The following is a 17,063-nucleotide window of genomic DNA, read 5'->3' on the forward strand; positions in this document are numbered from 1 at the left end:
GCTTCACACTCTCAACCCTAAGCTGTCCCTTCCCTTTTCTCTTATCGCTCTTGCTCTTTTTCCACCTTCACTGAAAACATTTTCTTTGTCCAAAGTTTTGATCACTTCCCTGAATATCTCATTGTGGCTCAGTGTCAAATTTTGCTTTAGAATGCTTTATAAACACAAATGGGTAAAGAATTGTGAGTACATTTTTGCAATTTACTGAATACCGTCAAAGCACACTAAGGTGATATTTAAAAAAAAATCTATAAACAGTCACAGCAATAATTAACCTTTTCACACAACTAGTTCACTAATGCCCTTCAGGCAAGGGAATCTGTCGGCCTCATATAATCGGGTCCCTGTAAGATTCCAATATTTAACCGTGGTCCAGCTACAAAAGCAGTTGAAAGCAGAATGGGTTGTAAATGCCAGCTGCCCCAGTGGTGAGCACATCAAGAATTATATTTTGTTTCAAATATAATTGGAAGGAATGCGAATAAATGGAAAGCGTGTGCAGTTCTATTTAGTAGGGGTTCAAACAGTCCAATCCTGCTGTGTGTTAATCAGCCATAGATTATCTCTGCCAGAGTGTGTTTTTCTTGGATGCATTTGGAAACCTGAATTTTGTCACAGCTGTGCAATTTTTATTTCAAATCAGAAAAGGTTGAATCCCTGTTAGAATTTAAAGAAATGAACCAAATTAGCTTCATTCATCTTCTCTCTAACTGTCAGCTCCCACAGTATGTGACCAGTTCCTGCAACCTTTAATATGCAAGGGATGGCCCTCACCTTCACTGTTTTCAGATCTCTCCATGATGGTGCAGTGCACCATATTGACAGATCACACAAATGAGGCTAAGAACAACTCATTTGATTGCTTAACAGTACAAAATGCATTGCTAAAACAAGAGATGTACTTAAAAAAAAATCCATCTTGCACTCATCAGGACTGAAATGCAAGCAAATGAACCTCCAATGATAGGAAGGAAACGTTGTTGCTTATAAAGTTGGGTTTTCTTGCATTTCAGTCTTGTTGAGTGTAAGACGAAAATCTTTGACTTGGTTGTGTTTTAAGCAATGTCTAATTGGATTTTTCAAGAAAATTATATTGGAGCAACACTGAATGTGCAGGCAAACAGATGACTGTATTTAATTTTATACCTTCTATTCCAAAATAATAAACGGTCCTGAGCATGAGAAGCTTTTCTCAGTGACTCTGGAACAGTTATCTACAATTAAAAAGATGAAATGGAACACCTATTAGTCAAACTGATCTGTGTAGTGACTATAGAGAAGGAAAACTGAACCAGCCTGGTTATATGCCTCCTTTTTATTTGATTTCTATCATAGTGTAATGAAGACAAACCATGTCTATCACAGTTTAAGACAGCAAAATGAATTCCACAAGAACAGGCTGAAGATAAAAGGAATCATCAACTTCACAACAGACAGCAAACCAGGAACATTTCCATAGCTGCTCCAGTTCCAACACTATCACTTTACCCAAAGCACTCACTTAATCTTGGTGAAGTTACAGCAGTGGAGTTGGTAAGGAATAAGGAAATTCCCTCCCCCTGTCAATCAGATGTACTTCAGTGGGTTCAGAGTCCAAGCAGATGTTTGTTTGCTCTCCAATGGAGTAATATGTGTGCGTGAGTGGGTGAGAGTGAGCATAATATTGAAAAATGCCAACTGGTGGATTTCCGAACACTCTTCTAGGTGTACAGTCAATGGTGAACTTCAATCGTGGAGAACATTAATGTGCATTTCTGCAAGAGAGAGTCTGCCAACCTTCCTCCACTTCAGAAGCTCCCACCTCCTGAGGGCCATCTACCCTTCCTAACTGAGCAGTGTCCCAGAGACAGCTTCTCACCTGAACTCTTCGGAGAAGACTGTGTCTGGTGTCCATCTTCATGATCAGGATCGAATCTCAACATCATCATGTCTGAGACTCAAACAATGTTCCCATGGAGCCTTAAATTGGACAATTCACCAGCCCCATCCACTGACACAAATTAATTAGAATACAGCTTTCAGCAAGGGGAAACCATCTTAAATTGGAACAATATTGGTTTATCCACCATTTTATATTAAAAATGATCATTTATTACAAATCAAAACTGAATAAGTCTGAGAATCAGTCACATCCATGAACATTTTTTTCCTTGTTTTCATTTCTTGAGCCAACTGAGTGCCACCATCATCAGATGATCAATGCACATTTTGATGTCCTTCCTTCCTGTTGCTAAGTGCCCAGTTTTTATTTAATCTCTCCCAATCATGGGAAATTATATCAATGGTGGCAACAAGTTTTGGTTGCAGGACAAGTTAGCACATGTTTCTGTGAGGAATGGTGAAGTCTTCTTTGTCCAGATAATCTTAAAATAATCATTAACATCTTACGGTCAGAGACAGTCCTCCCATCAATTTCTTCTCTGTCTGGTTTACATTTCTGTTACTCAATAGATGGTCAAAGCCCTGAGGAATAAACCTTCCACTGATTGTATTCAGTGCCCTAAATCAGGTGTATTATGAGCCAGGCGCAATACAGAGCTGCCCTCTCCATTGCTCGACTAATTATTTCTAACTGCAAACTCTTACGACCACAGAGCAACTTTTTTTTACAAAAAAGTCCATGCTCAGCACTACACAGAAAAATTTCCATTGAATTGCTCATCTTGCTTAGTGACAGGTAGTTTTGCTTCAGAAATATGCCACTGTGTCTGAGAAACTGAAGTTGCTAGATGCGAGCTTTCCTTTTTTGGTAGGTTAAAAGAACTTCCAATGAAACAACCATGAGAATCGTCCTTCTCTACCAAAGAAGACATGAGTGGCTTATTTCCAACATTATGCAAAATACAACCTAAAATAAAAGTGGACTCTGCCCCCAATTTCTTTCACAGCAAGGGTGAATGCAAGTACTTAATATAAATATCTCAATCAACTAATAGGCTAATACATTGCACAGTGTATTCATCTACATATCTTATCAATTCAAAACATGAGGTTACATGATCCTCTCATCCCATCGAATAGCGCACAATTTCAGTTCTTCAGTTTGCGGAAGAAGTTTGAATAAAAGTGTTTAAGTACATTTTTTTAAAATAAAAAAGCACACACATTTACTAAAGTTAAAAAGTGATGGAAGATAGTTGCAAGGAAAGCTGAAGAAAAAGATTAAATGGAATTGCATTATCAGCAGGAGACCAATATATTGGGCATCAAAGGATTATGTCATCATTCAGAGTGAGACACCAGTCTGCATGAGTATCCAAAAATGGCGAGTAAATTAAGGGTACATTCTCATAAACGAAGCAGGCACAACGAAACAAAGAAGAGCTAACGATAATGAGATATGAACTTTCATTTCACTAAAAGTGGAGTGGGGTCTTATCACTGTTAATTGAAACACAAATGGTATAGTTACCTAGGCTATAATGAACATTTGAGACCTCATGTAATACCACACACTAATCAACACATTAAGACTTTATTAGACAATATAGTTGTGTTTGCAAGGCAACAGATGGTTATACTTTCCCCTCAAAGCATTTTCTATATTATTAGCCTGTATTTCTACTTCTGCAGAATGGGACTGGAGATTTTTTTTCACATTTGCTGCAATGAGAGGGAAGTCACTCGCATTTTACTTTCCATTGTAACTCTGAACATCTGGACTCAACACATTCCATCCAAAAAAACTGAGGGAACCATTAGTCCAGTATATTAGTGTAAAAGGTTGGTAACATACTTTCAATGGTAATGTTGTTTAATTATAGGAGGAGCTCAGTATGCAGTTTTGATACATGCAATAGAGGGTTAGACACCAGATATTAGGATCTTCCCCACATGGAGCCAGTATAGTCAAAAGGTGGAAAAATGACAATGACAAGCTCTTCTAAACAAAATAGTTCTCATTTTTGTCATAACCTTCAGTAGAGCTTTTCTTTAATTAATGTAAACCTGTATTAAGGAATACATTCAAATGAAAACCACATAATTATCCATTGCATTTAGACATAAAAAGGAAATTCTTGAATCAGAGCATTTTCTGGTTGCCAATGAATACAAATAGATTTGCAGGAAGCACAAGGAGCAGAGGATGTAGGAATTGTCATTTGTACTCTTTTTTGCAGAAACTTTGACCACTGCTCTACATAAAATGTAAAATAAAATCAATTTGGAAATTTAACACAATAAGAAGTGCACAATTAGTTTATCAGCATTTGTTCAAAGAGATTAATATTGTAGTCATCACTCTTCATCATCATTCCTTGCCCCTTATGGGAAGAATATAGCTCCAACCAAGATGTGGATACACCTGGCTTAGCAAACAATGGGATCCAGCAATATTGCACACTTATACTTTTCCTTAGCCAAAATCAGCCAATAATCCAGGATGATCCTGAAGAACAAGGTGAATAGTTTCTTCAGCCTTCCCCACGATCTCCCATCATTTTCCATGATCTCAAAGAGCTCCCTTTCAAAAATCTGTGGTTACGTCCCTATCTCCAACTGGACCCTCATCTCCTATTGGTTAAGTACCTTTCTCACTCAAGCTACCAGCAGCCAACAATCATTTACCGGTCGCTTAATTCCTTCCCACACACCTCAACTTCCACATTCCAATTCTAGCTAACATTATTGATCTTCGTCCAACTCATTATCTAAACTCGCACATGACCTTTCTATTGTCTTTCCAACTATCATTTCAATACTAACCTTCATCTCTCTCTGAGGAATCTGAAAGTGCTGTCCCCTTTTAGCTCTCCTACAACTCCTAATTTGGATTCCTCCAGTCCAACTTTTGTATTTCTTAAAGTAAAATGGCCTTTTTGAAATTCACAAAGACCAGGAGCACATTACAAACAAATGAAAAAAGAACATGTTGGAGGGACATTCAGTCCCTCCGACATGCTGCACCGTTCAATAAGATCATGATTGCAACGTCAAATCCAGTCTTGTCAATACCTAATAACCTATCAACCTCTGCCACAGAAATATTAAAGGACTCTGTTTCCATCAGTTCTGCCAGGATGAAATGTCCAAAGCTCCACGACCCTCAGGGAGAAGGTTTTGCCTCATCTCTGTTCTAAACAGGCAGTGAGCCCTAATTCTAAGTTCTCCCATAAGAAGAAACATCCTTTCCACATCAGCTTTGAAATCTAATCCTGAGGGGTCTTGACAATCAAATAAGGTCTTACTCTTCAAAATTCCAGCAGATTCAAGCCTAGCCTCAGCAACTCACCCCCATACCCGTTATTAGAATAAATCTTTTTCACCGATTAGGTAATACGTTTCTTGTTCAATCATCCTGCCATGTGGATAATTTCACATTTTTCCATATTATATTTCACTTGCCACCATCATTTCCTACTCATTGAACTTATCTATATTTCTTTTAGCTTCCTTATGTCTTCTTCACAACTTAATTTCCGACCTATGTTTGTGTCATCAGTGAATTTGGCAACCATACCTTTCATCCCTTCATCCAAGTTATTTATATGCATTTTAAACAGCAGCACCAATTCTTGTGACACGCCACTTGTAATATCTTGCCAACTTGAAAAAGACCCACTTCTGCTTACTCTTAGCTCCCTGTTAGCCCATAGATCTCAAGCATTCCACAAGACAATTAAATAAAAAGGAGGCCCAGCCAAAGGATGAGATGTTGGGAAGGGTGATTGAAACTTTGGTCAAAGTAGATGCATTTAAAGCAAAATTCTTAAAAGTGGAGAAATTAAAGAGAGGGTTTAAAGAGGGAATCCCAAGATGTGAGGTCAAGGTTGTTGAAGGTATTGTAGTGCTAAAGGAAAGAGATGCACCTTGATGTATCCACAGTTCTAATTAGTCACCTGCACCTTCCTCTTCCAGTGATTACCCTTGAAGTATCTGTCTCAGAAATACTGTCCCCATATGATTTATTCCTATCAAAAGAAACTGTAGTTAGTATTCCTGCAGTTTCTCTTTCTTCCCTCAAATCAGCAGCACAAGGATTTACATATCTTTGCCCTCTGTTTCCTAAATGTGTTCCGCCCTTCAGAGACATCATTTACTGGAACAGCATGACCACACCCTTATCTGTTATTTGCACCGATCGCTAATCTGCCTCCATTTCATTAGACTGCAAGCCCAATACCAGATTTTGGTTTGTTCACCAGCTTAATATCAACACGATGAAAACTGCCATCACTGACACCACAACCTCTGCTCTGGTCCCTTCCTACAGACTTTTTGCCACTCAGACTGAAACTGACTAACTGGGATCTGCTTGAATTTTCCAACCTCACCCCCAAAAGCCACTAAGTGCTATTTTCATGCCCCAAAACAATTATTTTATTACCAACCTCCTACCTTCGTGGCTATCCACTATCACAAACCCCTGCTCCCCTCATCCCCATCAACATATTGCTCCACAACATGACTTCTTCAATTGTTTACTGTCCAAATCCCTCGCAAAGTTATTTCATTCTCTAACAGAGTAAGATCATAAATAGCAAGAACAATACCTGAGCAGTTAATTTGTTTATGTCAAAGTTGAAGGAGGAAGGTTAGTCAGGGCATCAAAACAATTTCCTACTCTTCTTCAAATAGTGCCAAAACAATCTCAAAATATCTACCTGAACCAACACAGGCATGTTAGACTCACACAGAACAGCCTGTCCAAAGGACAGCATCTCCGGGAGTGCTGAACCAGCCTTGTGTAGGAGGTGAGAATGCTTATAAATAATTCAAACTAATGAGGGTGTTTGGAGATTGGACCAAGTTTTACTTTTGTCATTCAAAACACCTTTGGACACATCCAGGTTGATTCTCTATGCCAGCCGAAAGGATGCTCCCAATCAGATGCAGTGTAGGTTAGATACAGGTGAAAATTCTGTCAATACTTTCCTATCAAGTGCTTCCTAGCTACTTATAAAGTGTGCTAACTTCAGACCAATTGTCCTCTACAATGTGCCTCAAACATAATCCGAACACTAGCGCATAGTGACACTCTTATTTCTCACAGCATTCTGTTTGAGACATAGAGATGTACAGCAAGGAAACAGATCTTTGGTCCAACTCGTCCAAATGTATATCCTAACCTAATCTAGTCCCATTTTCCAGCACTTGACCGATATCCCTGTAAATCCTTCCTATTCATATACCCATCCAGATGCCTTTTAAATAACAGCCTCCACCACTTCCTCTGACAACTCATTCCATACATGCACCATCCTCTCTTTTATATCTCTTTTATATCTTTCCCCTCTCACCCTAAACCTATGCCCTTTAGTTCTGGACTCCCCAACCCCAGGGAAAATACCTTGTCCCCATTTATCCTATTCATGCCCCTCATGATTTTATAAACGACTATGAGGTCCCCTCTCAGTCTCTAACACTCCAGCCACAGCCTATTTAGCCTCTCCCAATAGCTCAAACTCTCCAACCCTGGCAACATCATTGTAAGCCTTTTCTGAACCCTTTCAAATTTCACAACCTCCTTCCAATAGGAAGGAGACCAGAATTGCACACAATATTCCATAACTGGCCAAACCAATGTCCTGTACAGCCACAACATGACCTTCCAGCTCCTGTACTCAATGCTCTGACCAATAAAGGAAAGCATACCAAACACTTTCTTCACTTTCCTATCTACTTGAAACTCCACTTTCAAGGAGCTATGAACCTGCACTCCAAGGTCGCTTTGTTCAGCAACATTCCCCAGGACCTTACCATTAAGTGTACGAGACCTGGTCTGATTTGATTTTTCAAAATACAGCACCTCGCATTTACCTAACTTAAACTCCATCTACCATTCCACAGCCCACTGGCACATCTGATCAAGTTCTGAGGGAACCTTCTTCGCTGTCCACTACACTTCCAATTTTGGCCTGACTGATAAAATTCATAGCAGTCCAGGTTGTAGATCGACACTCAGTAGGGGCAGGGTTGAAAATTACTTGCATGCATTGCAACTGCTCCAGAGAGCAAATTTTCATCTATATTTCATCCTGTTGGGCTACACTGGAGCCTAGCCCAGTTTCCAGAGGTAAAACAAAGGCTTTCTAATCAATTCATTGTCTTCATCAGACGAAAAACAAACGCATTCAGAAATGGAGAAGGAGAACTCTTTCAATTGACAACCACAGGATTCATGCACACAAATCCAGCCGACAGTAGATACAGGTCGATGAACCTTATGAATGTAAAGTTCAGTAATCTTAAGCAGATGGTTAAAATATTCAAATTCTCAAATTTGAAATAATAAGGTCCAACTGTGGGCAAAATAATTTTAGTTCTGAAGATTCGTTATGTAGAATCTTGAAAATATTTTAAATTTCAGTTCTTTTTCGGAACTTGTGTGCTTTTAGCATTACGCTGTCATGAACTTCATCTGAGCTACCACCCCCCACCACCACCTCCCCCCCCCCCCAATATAGTAATATTGCTACATAAAAACACAGCTACAAACAATCTCTAACAACAAAATTTTAGATAAAATGACAAGCTTAAAATAAATAGATTACATTTATACAACATCAACCTCTGTACTTTTGACTGAGTTTTTTTATAAGACACGAGCATTCTTGTGCTTCTGAGCAGACTGACCCTCTTTACAAACAACCAGTTATACAGGATCAGGTGCAACAATTCACTGCCACATACCTAATTAAGAATTCTCGAGATCAGGGACCTAACAATAACACTGTAGGGAATTCTAAAATAAAACAAAAAGAAACTTCATCATTTTAAATTTCTGTATCCTGCTCATTATTGCAGACTTTGAAGCAATTCAATAATGCTCAAACTCTCTCGATGGTTGACCATTGTGAAAGTATCTGAAATAACATAACTTCCTAACCATTTGAAAGTGACTCAATGATTAAGATTCTTGAAAAACATCAATTTACTTGATCTTGTTCTCAAGTTCAAGATGTTGTACATGATAACTGATAGTTGCGGAAATTGTTTAATACTAGACAGTAATTTGATAGTGATGAAGATTCAGTCTTTGCAAGTTCACAATATTATACAAGTGGTTACAATACATCTCTGTCAATGCGTGATATTCAAAAATATGCACCTTCAGTTCTAAATTTCAGTGCTCTAAGAAAAGGATCAATTCTCAGAAAACAATTCGACCCAATTCTGACTTCCACCTACCCAAAAGTTTTCTTGAAAGATTTAATCATACAGTTAACCAGGATTCATCTCTTCTCACGTCTGATATTTGATCCACCTAAATAGAAATTATGATTCCAACATTGGTACTGCTCTGTTCCAAAAATATGTATATTTTGATATTATATCTTTCAGATGTTTGGGGCCATTAGAATTTTTTTTTATGTGGATTAGGACACCTCTTGATATCTATCAGTTGTGGCATGGTAGACCTTTTTAGCTCAGATACATCTCTCTGGCTTTTCAAATATCATTGGAAGGAAATCAATGGGTGTTCTGCACCAAATACCTAAAATTTGACTCTAATCTGAAGTAGTATAGAACATACCAGAATTCAATCGTGAGGAGACCAAGACCAGTAGTTGGGTCTGTTCTCACTCTCTGCCAATCAGCTAATGTCTGAATAAATCATAGAATCCCTATAGTATAGAAAAAGGCCATGCACCTCATCGTGTTAGCACCAACCTTCCAAGAGCACCCCCTCCCCCCACAACCCTATCCCCATATTTACGCTAACTAATCCATGCAACTTGCATATCCCTGGACACTATGGACAACTTAGCATGGCCAATCCACCTAACCTGCACATCTTTGCAGCACCCAACAGTAACCCATGCAGCCACAAGGAGAATGTGTAAACTCTACACAGACTGTCACCCAAGGCTGGAATCAAACCCGGGTTGCTGGCACTGTGAAGCAGCTGTACTAACCACTGAGCTAACGTGCTGCTTATAAATCCAAATATTTTATGAATTTTGCCTCTTCATTCTGCAGTTCAGACATGAATGATGAATTATTCTTAAGAACTGTCAATCTCTTGCATCATAGGAATTTGCCATCTTGCTATTCTAAAACTGAAGTGTGCTGGAGAATCGAGAGGCATTCAGTTAACAATGATTTGTTTAATGTCATTGCCAGCACATTGTTTCCAGGGGAATAATTTTTCTATATAAATACATTTCCAATTTTTGAGATAAATTACCCTGTCCAGTTTGTTTAAACAGCCTCTGAATTCTCAATTTCTGAGCCCATCACACGATTTGTATTGTTCACAAAACGCTACACTGCAAAGAGGCTGAAGTGTGCTACAAGCTAGTGACGCACTGAACAGACTACACAACTAGAACAATGAAAGCAACTCTAGGCCCATTTACCAGTGTCATCAGAATCTGTGACACCTATGCACATCTTCTTCACAATATCGCATGCAACTGAGGAATCTATTTCATGGATTTTTCGTTCATTTTAGATAGCTGACAGCAGCATGGTGATGACACAAATTAGTTTGCTATAATTAAATTATGCAGTAAAATGATCCAATTTCATATACAGCTTGAACTGCGTGAATTCTATTTACATTTCAGAATTGCATGGCGTTTGTTAGCGCATTTCACCATGCTATAAATGCCATATAAATGCAAGCTGTTGTATAAATTGCTGATGATGACGTCTCAGTTTTGATGGCAAAAAGCTGTACCTGAACCTCACTGTTCTATAGCAGCTACAGGAACTAACTGCAGAGACATTATTCCTGATCCTTCTGGACACCAACATATATTTTTAAAAATCAGTGGGTTCCTTCTGCACAAGAAAAGCATAGGAGGGCTCCACTTTCCCCACCAATCAACCTGTGATTAGAAGAATTATGAATCCCAAATTTCAACATTCCAGCATCCAGAATATCTTGTTCCAGTCCTTCTCCTTTGCTGTGTTAAGTGATGATAGTGAGCAAATTCTGCAGCACTGCCGGCCAAGGAAGCGACAAGGCGTCTTGATGCTAACGGACTGAAGCCTTCCAGATATCGGGCACTTGATAACCCAACAGCGGGAACAGAAACAAATGTGCCCGGGCGGTGGTCAACACTGAGACAGCTCCCAACCGCGGGGAGACCGGCAGATCCATCCACCCGCTCCCCCTCCCTATGAGCCGAGTCCAGCCGAGCTTCCCCCGAAGCTGCCTCTCTCCCGGCACTGGGCGCTGTCCACCAGCCAAAGCGCCTGAAAACCGCTCGGCGGACCCGGCCCTCAGCGGCACCCCGAGGCCGGCCGGGGGAACAGCTCGGTGGCTCCCCGCTCGGACTGAGCTCCCCGGGCCGTCAGGCGGCTCAGCTCCGTACCCCCACCACCCCAAACCCCAGCCCACTCTGGGGCTCCTGACACTGGCATTCGCTCCAGCCAAGAACTGGGGCTTCACCATGAGAGAGGGAGCCCCGAAACCTAACAACAAGACGCTGCCTTTATGTAGCGCCTTTAACGTGAAGTGGTTTCAGGGCAAGTCGCCAAAGGCCTGGTCAAGGAGATTTTTTTTTAAGGCGAGCGCTGTAAAGGCAGGAATTGGAGGTAGGGATGCAGGTGGGAGGGGGTGTACAGGGGAGAAGAATACCAGAAGTCTGGGCTTCGTCAGCTGAAGGTACAATTTCCAATGATGGAACAATCAAAGTCAGGGCATCTCAGAGCAGCTCGAATTACTGCAGCGCTGATTTCCAAGGTCTGTGGGGCCGAGAGAAAGACAATGGCTACAGGGAGGAGTGAGGCCATCGAGGGATTTGAAATAGAAGGATGAGAATTCTAAAAGGAAGCTGTCGGGAACAGAAACAAATCGACAATCTCAAAAGGAAATGTCTTGAGTGCGTGACGGAAATCAACCTGCAGGGCTTCGGGGATCGAGCGAGTGGGTCTGGCTGAACTACTCTGCGGGGAACCAGTATGGACTTACAGACTGTATTACACCCAGCTGTTTAGGAAATCACTCAATAACCACCCGTACTGGGGGTCCATCTGGGGCACAAAGTGTTGAGTGAACAAGACTAAGTGAGACATATGACACAATATTGTCAAGAAGTGTGGTGCTGGAAAAACACAGCCGGTCAGGCAGCATCCTCCGGCTGTGCTTTTCCAGCACCACACTTTTCGACTCTGATCTCCAGCATTTGCAGTCCTCACTTTCTCCCATAATATAGCATTGGATGATCTCAGGTTCATGCAGTGTAGAATACAAGAGAAGGTGGGCCAGGAAAGACTGCCTTAGTAACCATGTTATGGACAAAAGTTGCAGAAGATTGAATTGATGGATGCAGGGGTACGTACTGATGTTGTTGAAGGTGTAAGCACACACAAGCTAAAACACTGAATCTTGAATCAAGATAGAACATAGAACATAGAACAATACAGCGCAGTACAGGCCCCTCGGTCCTCGATGTTGCGCCGATCAAAGCCCACCTAACCTACACTAACCCACTATCCTCCATATACCTATCCAATGCCCGCTTAAATACCCAGGTTGGTAAACAGACCCAGGTCATTCCATGCCAACACCAACCAGAACTCCCACACCCCATAGCCACAAGACACCAGCTCAGGCCACATTCACCGACTCTGCACTGATTCCAACCAACATTGCACAAACCAAATTTGCATCAAAAGCCAACCACATTGAACTAACCTAAAGTTAGTTCATATACAGATACAGAGATACAGATCCAAGCTACAGCACCATCACTTTTGGACTACAAACTCAACATTGATAAGTAAAGAAGATATGGACTCTGGTTCACACATCCAACCAGTTACATATAAAATTGGTTGATCTGGGTTAGGAGACATAGAAATCTTTGATCCTGCAAATTGCATTCCTCTGTAAGTCAAGACAATAGGTAATTTTTAAAAATTAAACAGATCCACCAATAAATACAGACACAAGCAATAATATACAGGCTGACTCAATCCTAGAGGACAGCAAAAGCAGGCCCAGCTCTGAAGCATCTTCTGCTATTCAATCATCTAATCCTCAGTTTCATTTATCAGCCTTTGATCCAAATTTCAATTCTTTGCCCAACACCAATCTACCAAATACAGTCTTGAGTATTTTGCCCGGCTGAGAATTTACAGTTGCTTGGGAAAGAGTGCCCTGGATTACTCTTTGTATGAAAAGGTGGCTCTTGATTTCAATTCTGAAAGATGCCAATATAATTTTAAAACTGTGCCCCCTTGTTTTGGATTATCCGACCCAAGGGAATAGTTCCTGCGTACCTACCCTTTCAAATCCTTTTGTTATTTTAAACATCTCAATCAGTCAATTCAACCATCTAAACTCAGGGGAACACAAGCCAAGTTTATGCAACCTGTCCTCATGCATTAACCCTTTAAGTCTCAGTTTCATTCTGGAAAATGTGCACTATATTCTCTGCCAGGTCCGTATCTCACACCCCCACTCCCAGAATGGGAATGGCTGGAGCCAAACACAGCACATCAAATGGGGTCTCTCCTAGGCTCTGTACAGTAGATAACATTCCTCTGTACATAACAACTTCACTTTTGTATTCCAGAACCCCTGAGGTAAAGGCCAACATACTGTTAGTTGCTGGTTATTTTTTAGTACCTGATCACTTTTTGGTGAATTACATACATGAATATCCATTGACATAAGAGACAGACTTGGGTCAGCAAAACACAGAGGCTGGAATTATCCATGCACAGTGATAACTTGTGCTGTCGTTAAAATACGTTTCCTTTCCCCCTCCAAACTGAGTATGCCAAACTACCTTGGAGACAAAATTGGGGATGGATATGGAAGGGTGGGACCAAACTGCTATGTGATCCAGATAATCTCAAGTAATGAGAAGACCACTAGTTCTTGAAACCCACAGATGAATTCTGGCTGACTGTTTTATAAGAGGGAATCGTAAAATCTCCGTGAAAAGAACCTCAAAATGGCAAGCGCTCAACCTGCCGTTCCTCTGTTTACATCGCATTCTATGTAATTTTTTTAAAAACCCCACATAACCGGCCTCTCAGCCGGTTTCAATCGATCAAACATGACAGAAAAAAATACTGAAAGATGAAAGCTTGGCATTAAAGGTTAATTGGTAGCTGGAGATGATCCCCCCCCCCCCAAACCAACCCCCCCCACACCCCCTACCCCTTAACACAAACACACACACACAGACACACACACCCGCGCCCCTCTCCCGAAGCCAAGTCTCAGTTACTCCTATGGTGACAAGGGCTACAGTACAAATTGATCTGACCTACACCCCTTTTTTGAAGAAACAGGGATAATCCGAAAAATAAAGACCACCCCCCCAAAAAAAAATATATATATAACAGCCCCCAGCAACCAGACTGCACATGTTGGAAAGAGTGACAATCCTTCCACCACAGCCATCAATATATTGGAGATAGGAGACTGAGACTATAGCACTATAAATATGGCGGTCTCCTGTCATTAATATACATCTAACCTCAAGATACAGTCTCGACTTAAAATGAGGCTTAGAGAGAGGAATGCGTTATTAAAATCAATAGAATCGGAACAATTTTTATGTAAAAAAAAGAAGCCACTTACTTCATCTGCTTTACGATGGTGCTTTTCCCCGATTCTCCCGCCCCTGTGGGAAAATGAAAGAAAAAAAATGGGAGAAAACGTGAAAGAAAGTAGGTTCGGGGAGGGGAGAGAGAATGTGAAGGGATGAAGGGAGTAGGGCAGCAGGCCAGCCGGCTGAGCGGAGCCTCCAATCCGCCTGAGAAGGTAGCCAGGGGTGGGAGTGAGAGAGGGAGAGAGACCGGTCTCTTACCGAGAAGCAGCAGCTTGACATCCTTGGCGGCGCTAATGCCATCCTCCTTGATGGTTTTCTCGATGGCTTTGCTCCGCTCCATAGCTGCCCTCTCCTCGGCGCTCATTGTACATCCCATGGTTGCTGCTGGAAAGTAGCACAAGCTCTCTCTCTGGCCTTCTCAACTCAACTCACTCACTCTCTCTCTCTCTCTCCCTCTCTCTGGGAATGAATCCTCGTTTGGAGACGCCGGGGATTTTAATCGCACATCCAAATCCAGGGGATGAAGTGGGTGTGGAGGTGGAGGGGAGGACCGGGGCTGGCTTCTTTACCTTTAGCGTATGGATGGACAGAAGGAAGGGAAGAGAGAGAGAGAGAGTATGAGATTGTGGAAGGGCTAAAGGGGAGGATTTGATGGTTGCTGTTGCAGGTCTCACCAGGGAGGGGAGTGAGAGAGAGAGAGGGGAGGGACAAGGGGGACTCTGGCCGGCTGTCGGACTGGGCGGCGGCGGCGACGGCGGCGGCAGCAGCAAAGATTCAGCCCGATCGCATCGTTGATCTGCTCACAATGGAAGGAGAGACAGAGAGTGCGCCAGGCTCAGCCCCAACTCCACACTGACGTCAAACAGACCGTGAGCCTGCGCCAATCCAGCAGCACTCAGCACTGCTGACTGCACCTTCACTACACACACACACACACACACACACACAACCATAGAGGGGAGGGTCAACCTCTCTTGTACACACCAGCTCCCACAAAACAAAATCCCTGCAAACCTTCTGCTCACCCACCCCCGCCCCCAACAATGCAGGAGCGAATGCAATCCGTGCTTTTGCAAAAAAGAAAATAACATTGCAATGCAAAAGACAGGCCCAATGCAAACACCCGGTGCAGAATCCATTCCTGAAACACTCCCACGTTCACACGTTACATATGCACTTTTAAGTTGCAAGCATCTACTGCAAAGAGGGGTCGGCGATCCAGATGCTATTGGAGGGGATGGATGGGGAGAGAGAGAGTTTACTGCATCAGCAGATTACGGTGGGCACTGTAAATTGATCACACCCATCATGTCACCCTGTTAAATGATTTTGACCACAGACAGAATTAGGGCAATGAAACACCTAAGTTACCAGGATATGACAGTCTGGGAATCGTTGCTGCAAAAGTCAAAGGATGGACGGGGGGGGGGGGGGGGGAGTGGATATCACGCCGGCATCAAGTGCATTTTTCTTGTGTGTGTCTCTGAAAATCTCCAGCTAAGTATTATCGCTGGCAAAGGAAGCAGGGAGTAAACCAAACCGTGTTTCCATTACCCGGGCAGTCGGGGCGAGGGTGTGCACAGCACGGTGTCACCGAACTCTGAACCCAGGAAGATCCAAAGGTGTTCATTCACCCGTCCCCCCCCCCCCCTCCTTCTGGTCACCCGAACTGTCCACACCCTTTGCCCCTTTACTTCCCGGATTGAACATGAAGCGTAAACAGCCTGTTCATTGCTGGCATAGTAACATCTGGACCAATCCACTCCCCAGAACAATCACTCCCTCCCGACATCTGTGCTGTCGGATATCCGATCATCCGTTACCCATTAGGAGGATTATGTTTTGCTAAACGTTACATAAAACAAGAAAGAATGGCAACATTTGTGAAGTGGCTTAAGCACCAGACGTGGAAAGGGGTGGGGTGGGGGCAAGGAGTGTTCAATTGGGGAACTTTCCAGGACAAAGTGGGGAGGAAAACGATAATCCATAAAGACCTGGATAGCTGCAGCATTACTAGAGTCCTGTTGAGATTTGCTGCTTATACGAAAAAAGAGTTTTATTAATATAGCGCCTTTGGCACCTTCCAAGATGTGTTGTAACCAGGGCTGGTGTGCACTGCCACCTGTTAGAATTCTGTCAGGCCACAGCTGTGCATCTTCCTCAAGAGAAAACAGGGCCCAGAGATCAGGAGCTGGAAGAATTTGTCACTGATTAATTGTCAAAGTCACACTAATACATAAGAAAGTACAATATCTCTCATAACTAATATTATATCCTTCCTTAAACATTTGTCAGAACTGAAAGGAGCAAACAATGTGGGAAACTGTTCGGAAAGATGAGAAATACCAGGGAATAGGCAATGGAAAGCCAATGCTACACTGGCAAAGTCACAAAGTGGTGAAGTAAGTCTGGCAGCATCCGTGGAGAAAGAATCTGAGTTAACATTTCAAGTCCAGGATGGAAGAAGAGTTATACTGGACTTGTCTGTTGAGGTTGTCCAGGGCGTTGGAGAGGCCTCTTCTGGAGTACTGTGTTCAGTTCTGATCACCCTGGTATAGGAAGGACGGGATTAAGCTAGAGAGGGTTCAGAAAGCTGTT

General features: G+C 42.1%; 1 protein-coding gene across 4 annotated transcripts in view; it reads right to left on the reverse strand.

Annotated features, from left to right (window-relative positions):
• LOC140453217 (guanine nucleotide-binding protein G(o) subunit alpha) overlaps positions 1 to 15,301 on the reverse strand; it is a 227,345-nt gene extending 212,044 nt beyond the window's left edge. Inside the window, exons 1-2 of one of the 4 annotated variants that reach the window (XM_072547779.1) lie at positions 14,724 to 15,293; positions 14,495 to 14,537 (exon numbers count right to left, since the gene is read on the reverse strand). In XM_072547779.1, the coding sequence (XP_072403880.1) occupies positions 14,495 to 14,537; positions 14,724 to 14,841 (161 nt within the window). In that variant the 5' untranslated portion in view covers positions 14,842 to 15,293. Of the gene's footprint in view, positions 1 to 14,494; positions 14,538 to 14,723 lie in introns of all 4 variants that reach the window. The other 3 variants (XM_072547776.1, XM_072547778.1, XM_072547777.1) reach the window with 3 other exon arrangements.
• Positions 15,302 to 17,063: the final 1,762 nt, after the last annotated feature.

Source organism: Chiloscyllium punctatum, chromosome 26 (genome assembly GCF_047496795.1).
Source record: "Chiloscyllium punctatum isolate Juve2018m chromosome 26, sChiPun1.3, whole genome shotgun sequence".
In the NCBI taxonomy this organism is placed as follows: domain Eukaryota; kingdom Metazoa; phylum Chordata; class Chondrichthyes; order Orectolobiformes; family Hemiscylliidae; genus Chiloscyllium; species Chiloscyllium punctatum.